Raw genomic sequence first — 24,712 nt, 5'->3', positions numbered from 1 at the left:
AGCCTAACCAGGCTTTCTTTCAGGCCAGGACTCTCTCTCTGCACCAAGTGCAAGTCTCAAAGGACAGACCCAGAGGCACTTCATTTAATAAAAGAAGTAAAGAATTGGTAGAGTCCAAATTAATGATATAACATATATGGAGTTAGTATAAAGAGCAGTATAATATCATAAGGATACATTTCCTGAGATCTTGTGATGATTTCTAAAGATCAAATGTAATAACATATAGTGAAAAACTACAATACAGGGTCAAAGTTTCCATGGCGACTGTAGAAATGAAGATACTTGACCTCTTGCCTTGGGATGTAAGTTTAAGCAATAATGTCTATTTCTGGACTTGTCCTGACTGAAGATAACAAAATAATTCAATATAATATAACAAAGTTCAAATTTGGTCTGTTTACAAAAGAATTCTCATCAGAGTTGCTTTAATCATGGACGCCTGCGATTCCCACACAACAGAAAGCAGGCACTTGAAAAGAAAAGCCAGCACTGGTTTTGCTTAGGAGATGACTGATATAACAACAGTCTCCACATTTCTGAATAACCCCATGGCCTAGACAAAGCAAAACAGAACAACCAATAGTTGATACATTATAGAAAATCCTGACAAGCTAAAATTCTTACAGAATTATTCTTATTTGGTTCATCTTTTTCTTAAAATTCAGAAAAGTCATGCACACTTGACAATACACAGGGCTCCTCAAAATTCAAGGTTCGCTGAAGCTTTATAGGTTGCTTCATGCTACCAATTCACTGATCAAAACCTAGATACAACTCAAGATACATTTATATCCCCTCAAAAAAGTTATTTCACAAATGTGTGAAAGGGAAAAAAAGTGGCCCCAAGTCACAATAAAAGCCATACTTAGGAATCTAGCAAACCTGTTCAAAGCACCTGGTTCAAGGAGAAAAAAATTATATGAACAAGAAATGACTGCATTTTATTTAGAAAAAATATTTATAGAAAACTGTTCAGGAACTCATCTTTTTGGATAAAGCAATAGAAAATGGATTTATTTACTATGAATTCAAAAGCTTGTTATGGTGTTTTTGTTATAAACCTATCAGTTCAAAAAAAACTATTAGAAAAACTCCCTATCAGTAGCACCTTGACCTTCATGGTCTTATCACTATGCAAATTCTTACTACCAAAAAAAAAAAAAAAAAAAGAAGCAAAAAGTCTGATTACTCGTTCAACATGAAAACTTACTACATTATCAAACTTCTTATTTTCTCAAGTTAGACATATGGAGTACAATATATGAGCAGAAAAAGATTCCACTTAATATAGTCTAATGACTTGTGTGCTACTTAAAATCACAAATACTTTAAGTAGCATACAGTTTTCTCTAAATGCATATTAATGTATATAGATTATTTATGTTCATTTTAAACCTAAGGAAGAAAGCCTATAATTACAGATTTATTTTAGTAAAGTAAATATCAAATGTTAACTCCTAAAAAAAATTCCCACATAAACTTACAAGAGAACTTGAAAGCGAAATAGGCCATACTATTCCAAGCTCATAGGCAACAAAGCTAAAAATATGCCTCATTCGTTTATTCACTCCGAGGTCCGAATATACAAACAAAATCAAAGCAATAAAGAATACTATTAGCACTTGATAAAGATTAGACAGAATATCAATAAATGTAAAAAATACAATGTATTATATGATGAGTTTGAATGCAAAAACCACATATTTATTAAACATATAATTAACTTAAAAACACCAAACCAGTTTGTTTTAAAGTGCTCCTCATCCAAGACCTTGGACAAAACTGTCACTCCAAAGTGAATTTAAAAAAACAGTTTACAAGGCAAACACTGACAACAGGTATTGACAGGCACTACCAAAAACTGCTATTTGTTCTTTAATTAAATAATGCCATTCTCAAGTGATGTAGAGCAGTCGCCTTGACAGAGTTCCTTTTTTGTATAAATATTCATAAATAAAAAGTGTCTCTAGATATTCTAAAGAGCTGCAAACATTAATACCTTACAACAGCAGCTTAATGTCTATTTTAGGAAAAAAGCACTAAAATCCTCTTCCATTGAAAGTCATTTATTTCTCTGGTGTAAGTGAGCGAGTCACTACAACATTAACTTCTTTTCTAGAACAATGTAAATAATAATGTATACACATCTTAAATTTGGTAGGTCATAAAGGATGCAATCATTTTTTTGATGCAACAGAAAAATAAATAAATAAAAATTAAATACTTTAACTCAACATTTGGTATTAACAAATCAGTAGTGTCAACTTCATATATGAAGGACAGCACAGTCTGGTTTTAAAAAATCCTCAATGTCATAGTATTTGGGCTAAAAATATTTAGAATATTAAATGTTTCCTTTTTGCTTAAAGAAATACAATACAATCACCATGAAGCTGCTATCGTAACTCATTTCTTGCTGGGGTAAAGTGACCATTTGGTCCATGGCACAAGTTACATATATCACACTTCTGTCAAACTGAAAACTTATGTTTATAAGATTTCATGTTTATAAGCTACAATACACACTGACTAAGCTGTCAGTCCCTCACAGTTTTTTAGAAAAATATCTACATTTGTCCTTATGAATGTCGAAATGTTACATTATCATTTGTTTAAAAAAAAAAAAAAGATGCACATTCATACCATGAAGTTATTAGGAAAATACTCTTGCAAATAAACTATATAAAGATAAAATACACTTCAAAGGTATGTGGGTTGTTTTCTGTTTGTTTGTTTTACAATATTCTATAAAGTGCAGAGAAATCCTAAGGGAAAAACTACTCCCTATAACATAGTTTAATTACAGCAGCTTTTGCATAGCAATACTTAGAGGAAGTTGGACACTTCCGTTTCCTCAGGAAGAGAAGGATGGAAGAGGATCTTCCAATTCAGATTTTTTTTTGGCCATAAGTCTGCTTTCTTCAGGAATGGTTGCTGAAGCCAGATCTCCATTAAGTGTATTTCTTGAACAGTGAACAGGTCCTATTAAGAAATTGATTAAAAAGTTAAACATCCTATCAATATTAACTCCAGTCCTCTCTGAAAGAACATTTTAAGTTTCCTATTCAGGGACATGAAATTCCTTTATCTTCCTGCTCATTTTTTGATTGTTTGTTTAATAGAGAAACATCTGACTTTTCTACTATTGGCAGTCATAAGGAGAAACTTCAGAGTTCATGAAATAAATTGTGAAACTATCTGAAGTAGAGGTATTAGTTTTGTTCATTGCTAGAACCATGGTTGGCACATAACGGGCAGCCAGTAAATATTTGCTGAATTGAATTTAGTCTTCAATTAACTATTGCTTTTTCAGCCTTATTGTTTTAATGCTGTTAGTATCCTCCTTGTTTTCTAGGCAAAAAAACCAAGACCCCAAAAAAGTTGCATGCCTACCCCAGATCACACAATTGGTAAAACAACTAGGATTGATTCAGGTCTTGCTCTTTTTTTTTTTTTTTTTTTTTTGTGAGGAAGATCAGCCCTGAGCTAACATCCATGCTAATCCTCCTCTTTTTGCTGAGGAAGACCGGCTCTGAGCTAACATCTATTGCCTATCCTCCTCCTTCCCCCCCCCCCCACCAAAGCACCAGTAGATAGTTGTATGTCATAGTTGCACATCCTTCTAGTTGCTGTATGTGGGACGCGGCCTCAGCATGGCCGGAGAAGCGGTGCATTGGTGCGCACCCGGAATCCGAACCCAGGCGGCCAGTAGCGGAGTGCGCGCACTTAACCACTGAGCCAGGGGGCGGCCCACAGGTCTTGCTCTTTTTATCACAAGACTTGCTGAGCAATGCTGACAAGGTACCTCATACTGAACGTCCCCATAATTCCATTTGGAATGCAACTCACAAAACTATCACCACAGCCGCAAGTGAACACAGCTAAACACACTGGCATGGTCCTGTTCCAGGGCAACTGTACTTTTATACGTACATATTATATGAATTTAACATGAATATTTATTACGTTTATAATTTTTAAAAATCTAGTTAATAAAAAATAGAAGCTGCATCTCTCAAGGAAAAGAACATTTTGGGATAAAGACTTTCAACTAAGACTGCTAACTGCAAAACGTACTTTCTAAGGAAGAGCACTAATTCAGTCTCTGCTTTGTCAACTGAGACGCTGAACTTTAGGATAAACAGAAGGAAATCTAAGGATAAAACTTCTGACCTCGCCTACACTTACCAACCTAAAAAAGTTCCAGAGAATTGAGATATGTGTATGCACATAAACATGCATGCATGTGTGTGTGGGTGTGTGCACCTGTGTGTGACTAGTTTTGTTACACTCTATAACAGCGAAATTGGGGAATGCAAAATGGAATAAGGCATTTACACTTAGATCTTATGAAAACTGTTTTCAAAAATTCAGGACCAGGGTGCCTAAAAGAGAAGAGAGCTAAGGAAAATGGCTGGCTTTAAAAAAATTAATTTAGCTATCACAAATGAAAATGATCCCCTTAAAGAAAAAAAGCAGTGGCATCTAGAGAAAAGTATCAGGCAGCATAAAGAACTCTTTCATGAGCTCTGGATTAAAAGGATCATGCACAAAAGGCAGAAAGAACAAGGTAAATCAGAACATATATTACCTGCCTCAGGTGACATTTTTTTCCAACACCTAACCTCGTTAACCCTCTTCCTCTTTTCCTTATCTCTTCCAAGTTGTACTAAATTGGCCCAAGAAAGTTTCTTTCTCCCTTCCGCTTCCCCCTCTCACCCCTTTTCCTTCCTTCATTTCTTTACCCATTGTCCCAAATTAAATTCAAAATGGTAATAAGAATAGAGTAGTGCTCTATATCAATAAATACATTATTAGTTTTGTAAGAAAAATGAGCGTTAAAAAAAAAGATGCCATCGCCTTCTAAAGATCTGAAAATGGCCAGCAGTCCATTTTAGAATCTCCCCCATCTTCCTGAACTCTACATTCTCCTCTAATTAAACCTGTTTAACTTTCTGGTTAAGCAAAACAACTCTATTTTAATTAATGTTTTCAATATATTCAAATACTAGAAATCTAACACAATTGTTTTGTTCCATTTCAGCCATACTATGAATTAGCTCGGCTCTTCTAGCCAATCTAAAGAATCTAACCACCATTTATCATGTCATTTCCATAAGGGAAATAAAATCTGTGTTCCAAACAACTGATTTACAAATAAACTCTCGGAACACGATCTGTTCCTTAATGGAGAACTGTATATAATTTCTATCCCACACCCTTCGTGGGCAATAGCAAAGATTTTGAAAAGCAAAAGTCTATTAATAGTTATAATAATAAGACCATATTTTTGTTCACTGGAAATCATGGTCACTATTATCTAACTAGATATTCTGACATACTTTCAAAGCTTTTTCTCTGAAGAAAAAAATAAGTAAATTTTAACATAAATCACAAAACCTTTCTTAAAGTATTCAATCACAGTATGCTGCCTCTTTAAATAATAAGGGAGAAAAAGGTACAGGAATAAATGCTACTATAATTCACCACCACCATCAGAAAAAATTATTATTTTTGGCCATTTCAAATTATTTAAGTAACAATGCTGATTTTTTTTTTCTTTGAACTTAGAACTTGCCTTTATTTTCCCCTAGAATCCTACCCACAATTCATGCTTTCTTCTAAAATGTTTTTTAAATGCAAAGGTAGTGGGAGTAGATTACTACGAGATTACTAAAATATAGTGGCAGTAAAAGATTTTGATATTATATATATAAATCTAAGATATGGTATTTACAAAGAGATATTCAGCACTTCGTTAATAACTAAGCTGTTTGTAAGGGGACCTATGAGCTTCTGTTGATTGTATGCTATTTGCTTAGCTTTGAATTACGAAATTAACCCAAGGGCAAAGTACAGTGTTCACTGTCAGTATCCTTCATTTCAACAATTACAGAGCTCCATAACCCTTTGCTGAAAAGGCCAAAGAAAGAAACAGAGCCCATCTAACTTACTATCGGAGTCTTCATGAGGAATATCATTATAAGAGTCTGTATCTGAGTAGGTTCTTCGGCGTCGATGGGAGAGTCGGTGAAGTGTAGACACTGGTTCTTTTATAGAGTGGCTACTCCTGCAAATTAAATAAAAAGCATTAAATTATAAGGCCTTAAACAAATGAAAACACCCTCAACTTAAATGAGTTTTAAATGACTTCTCTTTAAAATGAAAGAGGAATTATTTTTACGTCCAAAGTTCTATTTTAGCAATATTCTACTTGTTCAGAGGTCAGGCCACAAGTAAGTCAAATAATTTAGAACATGGTAACTTAGAAGTTACCAGATTCTAGTAAATCTGGTAATTTAGAAGCTGATAACCTGGAGAATAGGGCCTCTGAGCCAAACAATGGAAAATGGGTACAATAAGGAAGCAGCAACTTCTTTTATAGAGAAGGGTTTAGCTAGACAGTAGACATATCAGATGATTAACAAGTGTTTGAAAACTAAAAGTTACGGATTTCACAAGCACATGTATCTAATGTCAATCCATATCTGATCAAAAATAACAGAGTGAAGGGCATGGGCAAGTAGTGTGGGAACATGCTAGAGGCTGACTTGCTGACTGCAGCAAGAGCAGATCAAGATGGCAAAAAGAAGGCTAGAAAAACTATTTTAAAAAATCAGTAGAAAATCATAAAACTAGAAAATTCAGTCTAAAAAATTAAACATAGATGCAAATCACCACCATGCAACAACACCTTGGCTACCACTGTACGACAGCCCAACATTACTGCTCTTAACGACAACCTTGATTGACAACCTTGATTCATCAAGAAAAAATAAAGTTTTAAAATTCTTATTACATCTTATTAAATAAGGTAGAAAGGATAAAATACAGTTTAGAAAAATTTCTATCATAAAAATAAAAGTTTGTCAAAGGGATCAAGCATCTGTTTTTCTGGACAATTCAGTTGGTGAAACTCTTTATTTCCTGATAGGGTTGGATACATATATCACTGGACTCCTCTGAGCACATCATAGTTCAGTCACAAATTAAATAATCATCAGAGGGAAGTGAGAAAACGATAATGAGGGCTCAGTTAGCACTTAACATTCTTACTGTAGAGAAATAAATGCTAATGTCACTATAATTTCATCACTTTCCAAAGAACCAAATAAGTCAACCATAGCAACTTAAAAAAATATTACCTACCAAGATAAAGAACACCTTAATAGCCTGGCATGTTGCCAAATTCTATCTAGAAGGTAAATTTTTTAAATGTGTCCATATGAATATATATTTTAAAATATCAATTGGTTTTTCTCTCTTTCCAGCAAGATCTTTAGCTCCTAATAAAACAACAGTTCAGCATAAATACATGACGCTATAAAAAGCTGTACTAAATGAACCAAACTCACCTGGAGCCTTGATACATCAAAAATTGATTTCTATTAGCCATCATTTGATACAATTTCAAACATCGAAAAAAGGTACAATAGCTGGCAAGATTAATTTATTATTCCCTTGCTGGTTAACTTATTCACTCATTTTTTTCCTTTACTGACTACCTACTGGGGCCAGCCCTGTACTAAGCACTAAGAGATTACGCTGAACAAATCAGAACCAGACTCTGCCCATACAGAGTTTACATTCCACGTCACTTTATGTTAAAGGCCCAGAGAACTCCCTAAATAAGTTTTAAGAGAACTTAGTCAAAAGAAAATGTTATTTTACCTCTCTGAACTGCAAGAACCAGGGTGGCTGATAGAACGCTTCATCTAGAAATTTAAAAACAAAATGAGCATAATCCATATGTCAAGCAGAATAAGGTAGCTCTAATATATTATCATTATCATAGTTTACATAAATTTATTCAGAGAAAAAGATGGCTGGCCAAAAAATTTATTTTTTATAGACTCAAGTAACATTATTAGAACAATGTCAAGCTTTGTCCTTAATAACCATTAATTGGAATCTTTCTCAACACATACCAAAAACATCCTGGATCCTTTCCTCAATACTAAAAACCAAATTTTATATTTTATATATATATGTGGGTGTGTGTGTGTAAAAATATAAAAAATGGTATACTTAACTAGTCCAAAAAAAATCACACTATTTGCAATAAAAAGGAGTATCTAGCAAACCAGAAAATATTCTAAGAAAAGTCTCTCTCTTTTTTTTTAAAGGGCAGGAATAGAGTCTGGTAGCAAAGCTTCTCCTTACCATTCATTATTCAGGTAGCTGCTACACAGATGTTCTAAAGTGTGGTTTTCATGGAAGATGGCATTAATAATTCAAGTCTTTAAAGAACTCAAAAGAACCCTAAGCCCCAAATAGGTCTCTAAAAGACATATTTAAAACATAAATAAATAAAATCTGATTAAGCATAGCATTAATAAATGACAAATACTAAACATAATTTAGATCCAACTACTCCACCAAAAAAATAGAAAGAGGTAGTCAAGTAAAACAGATTATTTCAATGTTTAATAAGGTAGCAAAAAAGCAAAGTGTATACTAAAGCCTAAGGATGGTTGTTTTTACATATAAAGGCTCAAGAGACTTACAAGTCCAACATTCGTGTTACGTAAATGCCTCCTACATTTGTAACATGAGCCACATGTAACAGAGCAACATGAGTTGCTCTGAGAAATCCCAGCTAAAATGATACAAGTTATGACCCATCCAATTTGTAGTCCAGGGTCATCTAATATGATTGACATTAAGATGCAACTGGGGAGCCAGCCCCATGGCTTAGCAGTTAAGTGCATGCGCTCCGCTACCAGGGGCCCAGGTTCGGATCCCGGGCGCGCACCGACGCACTGCTTCTCCGGCCATGCTGAGGCCATGTCCCACATACAGCAACTAGAAGGATGTGCAACTATGACATACAACTATCTACTGGGGCTTTGCGGGGCGGGGGGGGGGAAGGAGGAGGATTGGCAATAGATGTTAGCTCAGAGCCGGGCTTCCTCAGCAAAAAGAGGAGGATTAGCACGCATGTTAGCTCAGGGCTGATCTTCCTCAAAAAAAAAAAAAAAGATGCAAGTGGACATTAACATCCCCTTTAACAGACATCACTTCCTTTAGAATTACTCACCCAACGACATCCCCACTACAATTATCACTCAGTCTGTGGATCAAAATGACAACTGTTTGAACTTCCATGGTGATTTGAAATACAATTGAATGCAAGTTAATTTTAAGAGTGACACAATGAGATTAACTACATAAAGTGGTTATAAAAATCAAGTTAATTTTGGAATTCTCAAATCTTTCAGGTTTTTTTTCATTTACTCAGGTTATTTATTAAAAAAAAAAAAAAAAGATTTTCCCATGAAGACTGTCTGGCCTTACTTTCCATGCTATGTGTCTCTAGAACTAATTACCATAAGCCACAATTTTTGCTTTTGCTTTATGTGTGAGGTAAAATGGCCTAGCAAGGAAAAATAAGCAGCCTCTAACCAATGTTTCCTGGATTAACTTTTTGGATTTCCTGTAATGTTTCTACCAAGAAAAGTTTTGGTTTAAAAGAGACAGTTATTACAGTTTCTTATACATAAAATACACATATGACCTCTCTGGATTATAGAGCATTTGTAACAGAAGGCGTTTTCCTCAGAAGTTCAACGCAAAAACAAGGCAGGTTTGAGGTGTTTTTATTGTATTTGACTCTATATGAAGTACACCTTAAAAAAAAAACTGTACCCTTTGTATATCAACCTCAGGAACATAGCTCTATATATCCATCTTAAAAGATTAGGTTTTTTTGTTCAACTATGCATGTTATTTAACAGTTCATAGTATACCTACAATTGTTCTCAAAAGCAACATTGTCAAACCATGTTCTACTGAACACCACAGTCCTGTGAGATGTATTCAAAAATAAACAAAAAGGGTTCAATTGTCAAATAAATTTCAGAAACACTGCACATCACCTCTCCCTCTCAGAGTCATCATAAACTTGAGTGTAAAAGAGGTTCCAGGATGTTCTATGACAGAGAAACCCAATTTGTTTAAGTTAACCTAGCACTTCCCAAATTAATCTGGCCATAAAACTCCTTCTCATGGTACACCTCTCAGAGGACACTATTAGTTCATCATACATTGATTAGAAAACAACGATCTTAATAAAGTTAGGTAGGGCCGGCCAGTGGCGCAAGCAGTTAAGTGCGCGCACTCCGCTGCAGTTGCCCAGGGTTCGTCGGCTCGGATCCCGGGCGCGCACCGACGCACTGCATGGCAAGCCATGCTGTGGCGGCGTCCCATATAAAGTGGAGGAAGATGGGCATGGATGTCAGCCCAGGGCCAGTCTTCCTCAGCGAAAAGAGAGGAGGATTGGCAGATGTTAGCAGAGGGCTGATCTCCTCACAAAAATATAAAATAGTTTAAAAAAAATAAAAAAATAAAGTTAGGTAATAATCTTCACTAAATCTCATAAAACTAAATTTGCTGGGGTGGGTGAGAGAAGCTAGGAATAAGTTGTACCATATTCTTTCTTCCAACAAATAAGTCTTCAGGTAATTGCTAAAATAGTAGCCAGGTGGCATTTTTCCTTCTATAAAAGGGCTCCTGAAAACAATGTAGTTTCATCAAACCGTATGTCACCTGTGAGTTCCCTAAGGCATATTAGAGCAAGTTTACTAGCTCAAAAAGGACAAGGAACACTTGTTGCAAAGAGTACTTGTTGTTCAGAGTAACCAAAAGGTAAGAAGCTAACATTAAGCCCCTAACATTAAACAGGTCAGATCCTTTGCAATGACCTCTGATGTATGAGACACTTTCTTTTATAGATGAAGAAATGAGGTCCAGAGAGATTAAGGAACTTGCCTACTCAGAGGATCCAAATTCAAATGCTGACTAGAAAATACTGTTTCCCCTGTAACATGTTGTTTCAAATCCCTTACAACTCCTTTAAAGATTTGCTTAATTTTATCCCACTGTGGGTAAAACACCCCATTGTGATGTTTTTATCAAGTACAACAGTGCCCTCCAACCTTTTTCATGTCACAGCACCCACAGAGTATTATAATATCTTCCTGGCACACTGGGGTAAATGACACAGCCCCTCCACGTGGAGGGGATCAGGACCTTGGCACATGCTGAGCCCACCAGCTGAGAGATTCCAAGACAGAATATGAGTATAATCCAAAAAGATTCAACCTGTTGACTATTTCCCTCCCACTGCCAGTTTCCACCCTTAAAAATAAAAACAAAAACAAAAACACATGCAACATCACTGGAAGAAAAACAGGAAGTTCCAACCATTTGAACAGGAGAAGGTGACACAGGAGAAACTAAGGGATCCGGATGGGACAGCTGAAACATCTCAGGTTTAAACTTGGCATTTGCTATCTTCACACACTCCTCAAGGGTTGTGATGAATGTGTTACATGTGGCACTAAGCAGCGAAGAGGCTTCATTCATATTCTGAAAAATTACACAGAGAGGGTTGAACAGACTTATACACGACTATGCAGAATCATACACCACCTTATAATCGGGTAATGAAATATTATCTCCAGCGGACACCTACTAGGTTATGGTCAATCCATTTAAAATATACTACCTTAGAAAATTAAAGCAACACATGAATAAGAAATGTCTGTCTCTGGGGCTGGCCCCGTGGCTTAGCGGTTAAGTGTGCGCACTCCACTACTGGCGGCTCGGGATCGGATCCCAGGCATGCACCGACAACGCACCGCTTCTCCGGCCATGCTGAGGCAGCGTCCCACATACAGCAACTAGAAGGATGTGCAACTATGACATACAACTACCTACTGGGGCTTTGGGGAGAAAAGGGGAAAAAAAGGAGGAGGATTGGCAATAGATGTTAGCTCAGAGCCGGTCTTCCTCAGCAAAAAGAGGAGGATTGGCATGGATGTTAGCTCAGGGCTGATCTTCCTCACAAAAAAAATTAAAAAAAAGAAAAAGAAATGTCTGTCTCTCAGATAAACAATGTAAGAAGTTAGATTCCAAGAAAAAATAAGTTTGCATTAAAACCAAATATCATATTGAAAAACTATGTACAAAAATTGATCTCAGATAAACCTAACCTAAAAAGTAATTTTCTAACTATCGGATATCTGAAGGTGGTCACAGCAGTGGAACAGCCTGAGAGTTACTTAACGGCAGGTACAGTTCATGTCTACCTCAGCCATTCTCCCACTTCTTCCTTGGTAGAATAAACCCCAATCTTCTTTTATGGCAGTAAAGTGTCCTGACCCTGGGGGATGAATACTTTTTGTCAAATATTGATTTTTCCTAGTTTCCTTTGACCCAGACTAAAAAGATGATGAGAAGTCCGCTGGGGAGTTTCTAGGATTTTTGTTCCCTGATAAGAGCCAAAGACAGCAAGTCGAGAAAGTCTCTCTCCACCCTGGCTACCCCACTGCCTCTTGCCTCTGTGTGACCTTGGCAGTCACCCTGAAGTCTCAGGCATGAGGAGAAAAACCCAAGACACTAAGAATGGCAGAGTGGAAAGATGGAATAAGCCTGGCTCCCTGATTCTGTCCCTGAGCTGCTAGAGCAGACGTGAGGGCCCCTATCTCCAGAGAGCTTGTGATGAAACAGTAAGTGCCCTTGGGGTTTACGCACCTGTAACCAAAGGCGACATACCTCACACAAGATTCCTCCCCAAAGGAGAGGTGGGAAGATTTCTTGTCCCACTTCCCCCAAATTAGGCAAAAGGGGACCGGAAACCATGCTGGCCTATCACTCAGAGAGCAGTAGGGCCCACCAGTCCTACTTTATCAGAAAGAATAAGCCTATTTCATAGCCAGGTCCTACAAATCTGAATTTTGATTCCCACATTACTGTTCTGAGAAGGATTTTTTTTTAAGTTATTTCATAAAGCTAAATTATCAACTCTCAGTAGTTGAAGCTGAGACCTTATTATCAAAAGAAAGAGAATAGCAGTTGTCCAGGGAATTCATGCAGTCAGCCTAGAGAACAAAGCCTGGAATGCTTCTTCCCCACCCCAAACACCAAATTATCAACTGGCTGCAAAGACAGGCCCTGACTCCCTGGAGAAATGTGCTGCTTCCTGTTTTACTCTGGCTGCACAGACATAATCTAGAAGATTCTACTGATTTCCAGATACATAGTCTACAGTAGGGAGAGCCCAGAATAGCTGAAAATAACTCATTTTGAAAATGCTTCTCTGTCATCTCATGGGAAGAACTTCACCCACCAGTGTATTGCAAAGTGTAACCAGACATAAAAGGATCATCTTTGTTATACCTCTACACTGGGAGATGAATGCTTCTCATCATGGTGAACAAATTCTTGGATCGTATGAACTTGCTGCATTAGGAGGTCACAGTAGAGGCGAAGTTCAGACATTTTGGTTTTCAGAGATTCACTGGTTTCACTTATTTCTGAAAGGAACATATATAAACATTCAGTTAGATCATCTTCATATTCTCTGAGCAATACAACAAAATGGAATAATTTAAAAGTAAGGCAAAAGACATAAATACCTATAGCTTAAAAAATGTCAGACTTTAGAAACAGGATACAAGGGTCCTGAGTAAACACCTTCTCTTTAGATAATTGGAAAAAAAATTGGGAGTCATATGTCTAAGAAGTTTAGGTAGACTAATTTCCAGAGACAGGGTGATGAGCCCTGGATATTTTATACAGGACAGTTCTACTCCATTACTCACCTTTCATTTGAAAAGTGCTTATGTTTCTTCTTTTGTGAATTGCCTTTCTTGTCCTTTACCCATTTTTCCAGTTCTGATGTTTGGTGTTTCTCTTAATAATATATATAAATTGATAATTTATAAAAGTTCTTATGCAGTAAAGATAGCAATCTTTCTTCCGTCCTATATTCTGCATGTACTTCTCCAGATCTGTCAGCTCTCTTTCAGATTTCTTTATTGTATATTTTGACACACAGAAGTTTTTAATTTTTATGTAGTTAAAACTATTATATATAAATATTCATTTATTTTCTTCTATTCCTTTCATAACTTCATTTTCACACTATATTGTTTTCAGAATTTTTTATTAAGAGCTTACTTTCTTTTCTTTAATATCTCCAGACAGACTGAATATCCAGCCATAATCTCAGCCACTCACTAATACCTTCTGAACTAGATGTGTAAGCAGTAGATGAAGGGAGGGAAATATGCTTCTCCATATTCTCTGAGCCAGTGGCACTGCTTTGTGGTATTAGCCACAAAGCCACTCTAGACAGAGTGGACCAAACCAGCTCTATCTGCCCATGTGACCTAACCTAAATTAATTTCTACCCAAATTTAAGTTCAGTCCTTCTTTTTTTTTTAATTGTAGTAAAATTAATACATAATGAAATTTACCATTTTAACCATTTGTAAGTGTACAGTTCAGTGACCTTAAGTACAACCATCACCACCATCCATCTCCAGAACTTTCTCGTCTTCCCCAACTGAAACTCTGTACTCATTAAACACTAACTCCCCATTTCCTCCTCTCCCTAGCCCCTAGCAACCATCATTCTATTTTCTGTCTCTATGAATTTGACTACTCCAGGTATCCCAGATAAGTGGAATCATACAATATTTGTCCTTTTGTGATAGGCTTATTTCACTTAGCATAATATCTTTCAAGATTCACCCATATTGTAGCACGTGTCAGAATTCCCTTCCTTTTAAAGGCTGAATAATATTCCACTGTATGTATATACTATATTTTGTTTATCCATTCCTCTGCCTATGGCCATTTGGGTTGCTTCCACCTTTTGGCTATTGTGACTATCCATTCTTTCTTATCCTACCTTAAGCCATACTCTATCCATGAGGTTCTTTCATATATTTGAAAATTGTTATAAATTCAATCCTCAGCCTTCATTTTTCAATATCCATAATTTAGTTGCTTTCACTAATTTAGGTAACTTCTATTGTTTTTTAATTATAAAAGTAATACATGCTCAACAAAAAATTTTGGAAAACCAAAAAAATACAGAAAAGAAAAATGAAACAACTGCAATCTCACTACCAAAATATAAATACTGTTACTATTTTCACATTCCATGTGCTTATAGTTAAACTAATACCATAAATTATTTGCTCTGCTTTTGATTTTTATTTAATCCTTTTGGATAGGCAAATTTATGTCATGGTAAAGTCAAAAGGTATCAAAGGGTATACAGTGAAAAGTGAGTCTCCTTCCCACAAATTAGCTTTACAAAGGTTAACAACTTGACCAACTCTTACATATCTCTCCTGAGCTGGCCAATTAATGGATATGTAATTTTGAATCCTGTTTTTTTCAGTTATCATTTAACCTTGGGCATTTTCTCACATCATTAAGTTCCTTGTAAACATTTCACTGGCTACATAACGTATCAGCCTACATTAGCCTATAGTTTACTGAACCATTCACCTAAATTTAAACCTTTGCATTGTTTACAAATTTTTTTACTATGATGAACATCTATGTCTGTAAATCTTCTTCAACATTTCTGATTATTTCTTTAGGACAGATTACTAAAAGAGAACAGGACTGGGCCGGCCCCGTGGCTTAGCGGTTAAGTGCGCACGCTCTGCTGCTGGCGGCCCGGGTTCGGATCCCGGGCGCGCACCGACGCACCACTTCTCCGGCCATGCTGAGGCCATGTGCCACATACAGCAACTAGAAGGATGTGCAACTATGACATACAACTATCTACTGGGGCTTTGGGGGAAAAAAATAAATAAATAAAATTATAAAAAAAAAAAGAGAACAGGACAATTTACACTAATGTTTAAGAAAATATTCTTACCACAAGGGAAAAATTTATAGTTACCTTTTTCTTTTTTAGTCCTAGTATCAGTCAAACAGGCTTTGGAGCTCCCCAGAGCAACCAGCCACCTCTGTCTTTCAGCTGCATTCACTGCCTTCATGTAGAAATGCTGCTCTCCTGGAATGATTAACTCCATTCTCGTGTTGTCGGCTGAATGGACTATGATGATAAACACAGGGGAAATACAGTGATGGATTTGGTAATTTGGGGAGCATCAGATCATCACTCTTACATAGTATTAGATGTTTCAGATACCTAAAACAACAAACTATGATTCATGGTGCAGGCCGTGCAGCTCCCTAAGGGACTATCTAGTGGCACCCTCCAAACCACCATCCTCACATATAACCAGGCTGACAGTGGTGCCAGATGGTGGTGGCATATGAAAGAGAAAACACCAACGAATTAACTCCTGAGAAGTGAGAACCAAGAACTCCCTCCCTTGGAGCCACCTGTACCACCTTAAATACACATGCACTGTCACACTTATCACACATTCTTCGCTGATTTCTTTGAAAGCAGAGTGTGGTCTGGTATCCCCCAAGCCTAGGACAGTGTCTGGCCTATAGAAGAAGCACAATAAATAGTAACTTTGGCCGCCTTCCACTAGAATAGTAATCTTCAAGTAATGGGCATATCATAATCACCTGGAAAGCATGTGTATTTTGAAGACCTTCCTCTCCTCCCCTCCACCCTCCTCCCTTCCTGTACTCCCCCGACTTGATTCTCTGACAAAAGATAACTAATCAAGAATTATTCTGAGCCAATCTAAATCTTTTTTGTAAGACTAAATTTGTGTTACACTGTCATTCATCAATAAGAACTTACTCAGGTCAGAGCAGTGCTGCTAAGGGGAAGACAGAGGAGGAGAGAAAAGGGAGTCTTTGCTCTAATAGAGCCGACAATTTGACCAAGGAAACAAACTGACATGCCAAAAATAATCAAAACACCCAAATGTTGAACTCTTTGGTACAAAGATTTCGTGTGTAATTATAATGAGAGAAAGGTAAGAAGAGGCAGGAAATAAAAAAGGCTTCAAGAAGAAGGATTTGAAGACAGCAGGATTTGGTTAAGAGAAAAACTACATAAGAAAAGGCCTAGATGAGGAAATAAACATAATATGTACTGAGGAAATCAGCAGACAGGCCTAAACGGAGCCTTGTGTTATATTACCAAGTAATAATATTCATGAATGGACAAGCTGAGTGGAGCCAAATTGTGAGTGCCCCAGGAAGTCTGGCAGAAGCCCTAATTCAGTTGATTAATTACCAAAAATACCGACCAGATGCTCAGTGTACTATGGCAAATAAGTAGCACAAAAGCTTTCTTATCTTATTATTCTACTTATATAGGCCATTCTTGGATGTAGACAGTGAAATACATAATCATGCAACAATCCATGATGGGTGCAAAAGACTCTCTCCTTGATCAAACTTCAGTCAGGCTCCTCTGAGCCCTCTGCTTGACTAGGCCCAACCTTGGGCTTCCGTCTCTGTCCTTGTAGAGTCCAGTTTTAGCAAGAGTCCTGCTAAGTCAGTTTAGCCAGAATCCCCCACCCTCAATATCTGATCAGCCTTGATATCTGACGAAATTCTTCAAATTTTCCCACCAACCCCCAGGTGATATCTGATCACCCTGGCCTGCCTTGACCAAGAATTGTGTTAGGTTGGTGTAACCAGAATCCCCCCTTATCCCTCAAGTTTCCTCTTAATAATTTTCTATCCATCAATCCCCCCACTCTACTCCTTGGCTATAAATTCCCACTTTTCCTTGTATTCAGAGTTGAGCCCTTTCTCTCTCCCCTATGCAAAACCCCATTGCAATAGTCCCTATACCTATTGTGATAGACCTGAATAAATTCTGCCTTACTGTTTTAACAAGTGTCAAGAATAATTTTTTCTTTAATATCTGTTAAATTTGAATGTACGAATAGTCAATGCCTCAGCAATTCCTCTCCACTTCTAGATACCATCATTCCTTGCATAACGACATTTTGGTCAACAACAGACCACATATGTGATGGTGATCCCATAAGATTAGTGCCACATAGCCTAGGTGTGTAGTAGGCTATACCATCTAAATTTGTGTAAGTACTGGAGGGGAGGAAAAAATTTTCCTCTACCTTTCTAGGTTCTTCTGGCTGGTCTAAGAAATAAATTGACATGAGACAGATTAAAAGGAGAAAAACAAACAAAAGTTTAATAACATGTATACATGGGCAAAACCCAGGAAAACCAAGTAACTCACCAAAATGGCCGAAGCCCTCACCTTAAATACCATCCTCAGCTAAAGACAAAAGATGTTGGGGGGTGGGGAAAGTCAGACTTCAAAGGGAAGGAGGGCAATTCACAGGTAGGTAAAAAGGAGCAAACGTTTGGAAAACAAGTATTTGGCCACAGAGAAACAGAAGAACACAGAGGGGAGCCCAACAAACAGGCTTTTTTAGGTTCCTCCCCGTCTACCACCTAGTTCATATTATGCTACTGTGACAGCTCACTTCCCCAGACAGGTTTTTTTAATCTGAATTCTTTCAGGCAGTTAAGGCCAAGGTAAAAAGAAAAACTTTCTGAGTCTTTTGTTTCTTAAAAATAATCAGCCTAAAATAATCCTCATGTTAAAGAGACACATTTTGGGGTGGCAAATTTTGTTCCCCTTCAGTATACTCTATGATGTTTACACAATGACAAAATCGCCTAATGCATGTCTCCAAACACATCTCCATCATTAAACGATGCATGACTATATATACAGAACAGAAATGAATATATATGTTCAAAAAAGAAGTAAATAAGAATGTTTATAGCAGCTTTACTTATTATAGTCCCAAAATGGGAAAACAAAAAAGACAGCATCCATCAATACTAGAATGGATAGCAAAATTGTGGGATAGTCACACAATGGAAATACTACACACCAATAAGAATGATTGAACTACTGTTACACAGAACTTATGAATTTCAAAAACATAATGTTGAGTGAAAGAAGCCAAACACCCAAAACAATACTGATTTATTCCATTTATAAAATGTTCAAAAGCAAGCAATACTTATCTACAGTGATAAAAGTCAGACTAATGGTTACCTTCTAGAAGGATTAGTGGCTAAGGAGACATGATACTATCCCAGCATCTGGGATGTTGATAATATTCTAATTCTTGATCTGGGTGGTGGTTATACAAGTGTGTTCACTTTGTAACCATTCTTCAAGCTGAATATTTAAGATTTCTGCCCTTTTCTGTATGTTATTCTTTAATAAAATGATTACTTTAAACAAATAAAAACAAGAACAAAAATGCTGCCATGGCTTAAAAATGCTTTGGAATTGCCTTAAAATTCTGCACTAATAGTCTTTTAAATATCTTCAAGGTTGGCAAATCTTTGAACTTTGAATGTAGTTTGATTTCTGACTCTCATCAAATCTCTTCTGGAATCAAATCTGGGGAATAAGGTGAGATAAAACCATCACTTTTTAAAAAAATAAAAACTCACGCTTTGAATTTGTGCTTCTCGTGTGACTTATAAAAATAAAACAACAAAATTACACCCCATATATTTCAGAGAACATGCAAGTAACAACACACCAGGCAGAAGTGTCTCTATAACTTATATAGCCATGATCCCTGGTAGGGGTTTAACATTCACTCCTCTAGTACTTTAGTTTTTCCTTCAATTCTCTTGAAGAATTCAATACTTTTCATTATCATTTTGACTGATCTCTCCCACCTACCTCCACCCCACACACTCCAGCCACACATACAAATGAATCAATGGTCCATGAAAACTACAGCATGACTTATTGCTTTATTTCTCCCCTTTTGGAAGAGCACAGTATGGAAAGGGAGGGGGAGGTAACTCTACAATAGAGAAACCTGACAAATGCTACCTCAACCAGGTGGTCAAGGTTAACATCAACAATGATGTGTCATGTTGACAGTAAGTACTCTTGATATGATGTGATGAGAAGGGCACTTGACCTCTGTGATCTTCCTCCCTAAAACCCATAACCCCAGTCTAATCATGGGAAAAACATCAGATAAATTCCGTTAGAGGAGCTCCCTACAACGTTCCTGACCAGTACTCCTCAAAACTCTCAAGATCATTGGAAAAAAAAAAAAGAAAGAAAAGGAAAGGAAAACATCTCTGTCACCCAGAACAGCTTATCTCCGATTCAGCAAAGACCCAAGGTTTATGATTCTGACTTCACACTTTATCATAGCGCTACAGAGCTGGCCTCGTCATCTCTAGAGCTCAGCTTCTAATCTTTACGATATCTTTCTACAACAAGAACGAAAGAGAACACTTGTAGACTCAGTATGGACACTAAAGCGGCATCCACAAGAAATTGTATTCCAAGTCCAAATTGGAAGACTAGCACTAGTATTTTGAATTTCAATTCAAAGTATATTTATAGCAGGAGAAATATCAAAACTGAGCTTAACAATGCTAAGTGCCACTCCTGACTGCTAAGGAAATAAATGGTATTAGAAGATACCTACTTGGTTAGAAATACTTTTTTCCTCTTTTTGGAGTACGCTGAACAACTCTTTACTTACCTAACTTCAAATTCCACTAATTCCATATATTCACTTACCTTTAATTTCACAAACTGCCATCTTTATACTTCCTTTGCTCCCTTTGCAAACATCATCTTGTGAATCATAGTAGGACAAGATTCCATTATCTAAAACAAACCAACGAGGCTGCCAACCTACAAAGATCATAAATAACAAAAGATTAGTTAGGAAAGAAATTATTTTCATCACATAGAAAACTATGATCTCAAAATTTGCCATCAATGTTATTTCTTGGCTCTAAAATAACATTCTGGCAATGAAATTTTTAATGGTCGAGCCTTCCCCAGAATGTTCACGCATCAATCTCCACTTTGTTGGGAGAGATTTCCGGAGAAATCTCTAGATCGGCATAAATATGGGGAGTTATACCTTTATTCTAGCTCATAACCTTCTCATTAATAACCCATAAGACCCATCCTCAATAATAGCACTATATAGGATGCAACATAACTGCCTCCTTTGCCTAAAAGGGAACAGAGTTGGGTTATGATGTAATGGAAAAAGCAACAGAAGACATGGATTCTAGCCCCAGCTCTACCATCATTCTTTAGTTGGATAACCTGGGACAAATCTTTTCATTTCAATAAATCTCAAAATTCTCAGTCTCCAAAATGAGTGGATTGAACAAGATGACCTCACAGGTGCCACCCAGCCCTCTAATTCTGCAACGTGACCTACCCCTCTCTTATAAAATATGTCGCGTAAGCAAACTCCCTTGCACACTGTGAGTGCTGAATGAATTCCAATCTCTTACACATAAGCTGCATACTCCATGGTGAGAGCATGCATTCCTCACTACTTCTCTCTCCTTGCCCTGTTGGTGCACAGCTCGGGCAGAAATGCTAGAACAGCAGTCATTCATTTAATTAGTATTTATTCAGTGACTGGAGTGCACAACTATCACAGACACGACTCCAAGGCAAAGCTGGCCATGAGGATGATGGCTTTCCTCGGAGCCCAACTCCCACTCTTGCAAGCCAAACTCCGCGTTCCCTAAAATCTTATCGAGCATGCTACTAATTTACAACAGTTCACCGATTAATCACACAGTGACCATGCTGGAGGCAGTGTGACTGTCCCTGTTCTTTCTGTGACTATTAAATCACAATTCAACCTGGTCACTTTAGACATGGGCTGCTATGGGATTAATCAATTCAGCTTCTCCAGGGCCAAAGAGTACCAAGACAGTCGCAGATGGGCGAATCATTCTTACACACTGATACAGACCCAGAACTTACCTCCCCAAAAGGCTTTACCGGTAACACTGTTGAAATGACAACACTGAGTTATCATAAAAAGGTTAATTTCACAGCAAGGAATGTCATAATACAGTTCAGAAAGATGGATGTTCAAAATAATTAAAACAAGTTTTGGATGCTTGGAAAATTCTTCTTATTAAACACTATATTCTCTAACGAGGCCTAGCAAATTAGAAGGTAAGTTCTTCTGGTGTATGAACTTTATCTCATTCATCACTGCATCCCCCGCACCAGGAATGGCGCCTGACATGTAACAGGTGGTAAAACAATGTATTTCTCAGTGATTGAATGAATGAATGATTAAACACCAGAAAACCGAGATATTGGATGTTATCCATGAGAGTATAGATGTGCAGTTTATCTATGAGAGTACATGATATTGGGTATACATAGAAATAATGAAAACATTATCTTTCCAAACACTAATTCACCTTGGCAAACAAATTATAAGCAGAGTGTGGTGAAAATACACTCCTCCACCCCACGTCCAGTGTGCCTATAGGACTGATTATGATTTTTAAGCCTACATTATTGTAATTCAATATCTCTTTAAAACAAATATTGAGCAAAATGATTCATTTAGAATTTGTAGCAACTTGAAAGGTGACCATGGTTATTACCCTAATTAAGACTATTATCTCTACACACCTTTGAAGAAATATTTAATAAAGCAATCTCTAATTGATTCACATATATATATAATGTGCTATATATGTGAAAAAGATTCATAGGTATTCCCTTTTTCAAATTCCTTTTTTTAAAATACATTCTTTTTATCTCAAACTACCAATTGCTACTGAAATCCTTATTCTCTACAACGGATTCTCAAAGAACACTGTCATCAAACTGGAAGGTTCCTTAAAGATCACTCAGTATGAACAGCTGCTCATCCTTCTGACCTAAGATGAATTAAAATTAATAGTCAGCATGCCACTGAGCCAAATTTAAATTGTCAAAATGGAATTCTTCCAAACAAAAGATTTCATTTCAGCAAGCTTCTGGTTGCATACTAGCAGTTAACTTAAATGCTCTGTAAAGACAAAAACCTTAAGCACATGTGGTTAAAAGCTCAGCCAGCTGGTGCTCAGCGCCACAGGAGATGAGAAAGACCGCCACCAAGACCACATTTCCCTCCAGGAATAAATTATGACTCATCTCAGTAATTGCCCATTGCTCTGGGCTATGCATAAGAGGTTCCGCCCACATGACCACCCAAGACACTGTGTTTATGAGCAAGTTTGCAAGGAAATGATCATTTTCGTCTCAAAGCACAGGAACTACTTGTCTTAAAGTTAATACAACGTCTCAACTAAACAGTATAACTGATCTTACAACTGCCCAAATGAAAATGCTTAAAAAATATTTGCCTCGTTTTTTAAATGTTTCCTGTTAAAATATATAGTTTATAGGAACACATTGTTTGACATTTTAGTTGGAACAAAATAACATCCATGTATCATAAATGTTAAAGTATTTGCTGCTATAAATCTGGCTTTGGTGTTCCAATTAATCAAAAAAACAGAGGCGACTGTAGCTCAGTGCCTACGACTTAAAGCGTTTATGTGCAGATTTTGCACAAGGTCAGATGGACACAAGTTGACCGTACCATACAATTACTAACGGGTTCAACACTTTTGGCAGAGTGAATCACTAAGTGGGCAGCAAGTCAAGATTTGCCTATTATACCGGACCAAGAAATCTGTTTGCTATTTAATCTTATTTTAAACCCATTCTCTTTCCTCTAATTTGGTGAGATCATAAAATTCTGAAGTTGGAAGTCACCTTCAGGTCAAACTAGTTGATCACCCTTGCCTTATGAGATTGAGATCTTGAGAGAATAAGTGACTTGTCCTTACAGTTGGCTGATGACAGAGATGGGACTACAACTCAGATTTAAGGCTCTTTTAATAAGCCAGGCTGGTGGTGTCACCGAAAGGGGCCCTTTATGCTGGTGTCTCATTCCTACAGAAACACCTAACTCTCTGGAGTTTTTCCTTCTAACCCACTTCATGGGTGAAATTGACCCACTTCATGGGTGAAATTGACTTGCCTGCTCCACTTCTGTGTATTGCACTTTCTTCCACTATTTCTCACACACTCACCTGAATTCCACAACATAAGGATACCTCATTGACAACCAACCCCTGAGGGAATACTATATGGGGACAGCTTCCAAAATCATGCTTGCTACGCTCTAACAACTTCAACAACAGAACTTTTAAAATAAACCGTGTTGCTAAGGGAATTAAAAGAAATATAGAAAAGATTTCTTAAAATTCAAAGTTTATTATACCTCGACAACTCAGTTATTAACAAAATGCTGAACTAAGTATGAATAAGGACAGAGATTGCAACAACACATGCAGAGTGACGGAGAATTGTTCCGGAAGCTACAGGAGGAAACAGAAGTATTATTACACGGGCAAAGAAGTGGTCAGGGGCACTTCCACCCTGAGGAAGGCGCGCAGTCTCGAACTGTCCTCTGCAGAGGCCAGATGGGCTCTAACAAGGGACAGAATGAGAGATTAAGCCCGGGAACCAAATAGAGCCGACTGGCTGTGAGGGTCACCGCGGGCCAGGCAGAAGGAAAGGGAGCCCCTGACCCGCCTTCTCCGCAGCCTCGCCGCCTAAACCCCCAAGCCCTCCCCGCTGCCCCCCGGAGCTCCCGAGCCCTCATACCTGTGAGATAGTTGGTCCACTTGTACAGAACCCCCTCCATGCTTCAGAGCCCGGCGCCGCGCATCCTCCCGGCCCGGCGCGGGCCGCGGTGGTGGAGTAGGCGCGGAGCCTGGGCAGCCCCTCCCGGCCCGCGCGGGACCCTCCCCGGGCGCCCCCCAGCCGGCACCAAGCCGCCCTCCGCCCGCGCGCGCCGCCGGGACGTGGCGGCCCTTAAAGACCGGGATGGCGGCCGCCGCGTGGAGCTCGGGGGCCGCGAGGCGCGGGCTCAGACATCCCAGGGCGAGCCGCGGCGGCGGCGGCGAAATCGCGACCGCGGACGGCCTCCCGTTCGCGCTTCTGCGGCCCGGCTGCTCCCTCCCGCGCCCCGGCGCTCCCTCCTCCTCGACTGCCTTCCTTCCCCCCGGGCTCCCCGCTTGTTTTCATTGACCCCGACGTCGCTTTCACTTCCTGGATGAAAGGGGCCGGCTCGTCCCGGGAAACCCCTCCCCG

At 38.0% G+C, this 24,712-nt stretch overlaps 1 protein-coding gene across 2 annotated transcripts in view; it reads right to left on the bottom strand.

Annotated features, from left to right (window-relative positions):
• Positions 1 to 24,712, bottom strand: part of PLEKHA3 (pleckstrin homology domain containing A3) — an 85,264-nt gene extending 60,552 nt beyond the window's left edge. Inside the window, exons 1-8 of one of the 2 annotated variants that reach the window (XM_058549339.1) lie at positions 24,224 to 24,709; positions 20,303 to 20,419; positions 15,716 to 15,871; positions 13,186 to 13,322; positions 11,209 to 11,373; positions 7,675 to 7,718; positions 5,958 to 6,073; positions 2,049 to 2,985 (exon numbers count right to left, since the gene is read on the bottom strand). In XM_058549339.1, the coding sequence (XP_058405322.1) occupies positions 2,858 to 2,985; positions 5,958 to 6,073; positions 7,675 to 7,718; positions 11,209 to 11,373; positions 13,186 to 13,322; positions 15,716 to 15,871; positions 20,303 to 20,419; positions 24,224 to 24,263 (903 nt within the window). In that variant the 5' untranslated portion in view covers positions 24,264 to 24,709 and the 3' untranslated portion in view covers positions 2,049 to 2,857. Of the gene's footprint in view, positions 1 to 2,048; positions 2,986 to 5,957; positions 6,074 to 7,674; positions 7,719 to 11,208; positions 11,374 to 13,185; positions 13,323 to 15,715; positions 15,872 to 20,302; positions 20,420 to 24,223 lie in introns of those variants that run through there. The other variant, XM_058549340.1, reaches the window with a different exon arrangement.

The sequence above is a fragment of the Diceros bicornis genome, chromosome 10 (genome assembly GCF_020826845.1).
Source record: "Diceros bicornis minor isolate mBicDic1 chromosome 10, mDicBic1.mat.cur, whole genome shotgun sequence".
Lineage (NCBI taxonomy): Eukaryota > Metazoa > Chordata > Mammalia > Perissodactyla > Rhinocerotidae > Diceros > Diceros bicornis.
This window is presented reverse-complemented; position numbering and strand designations above follow the sequence as displayed.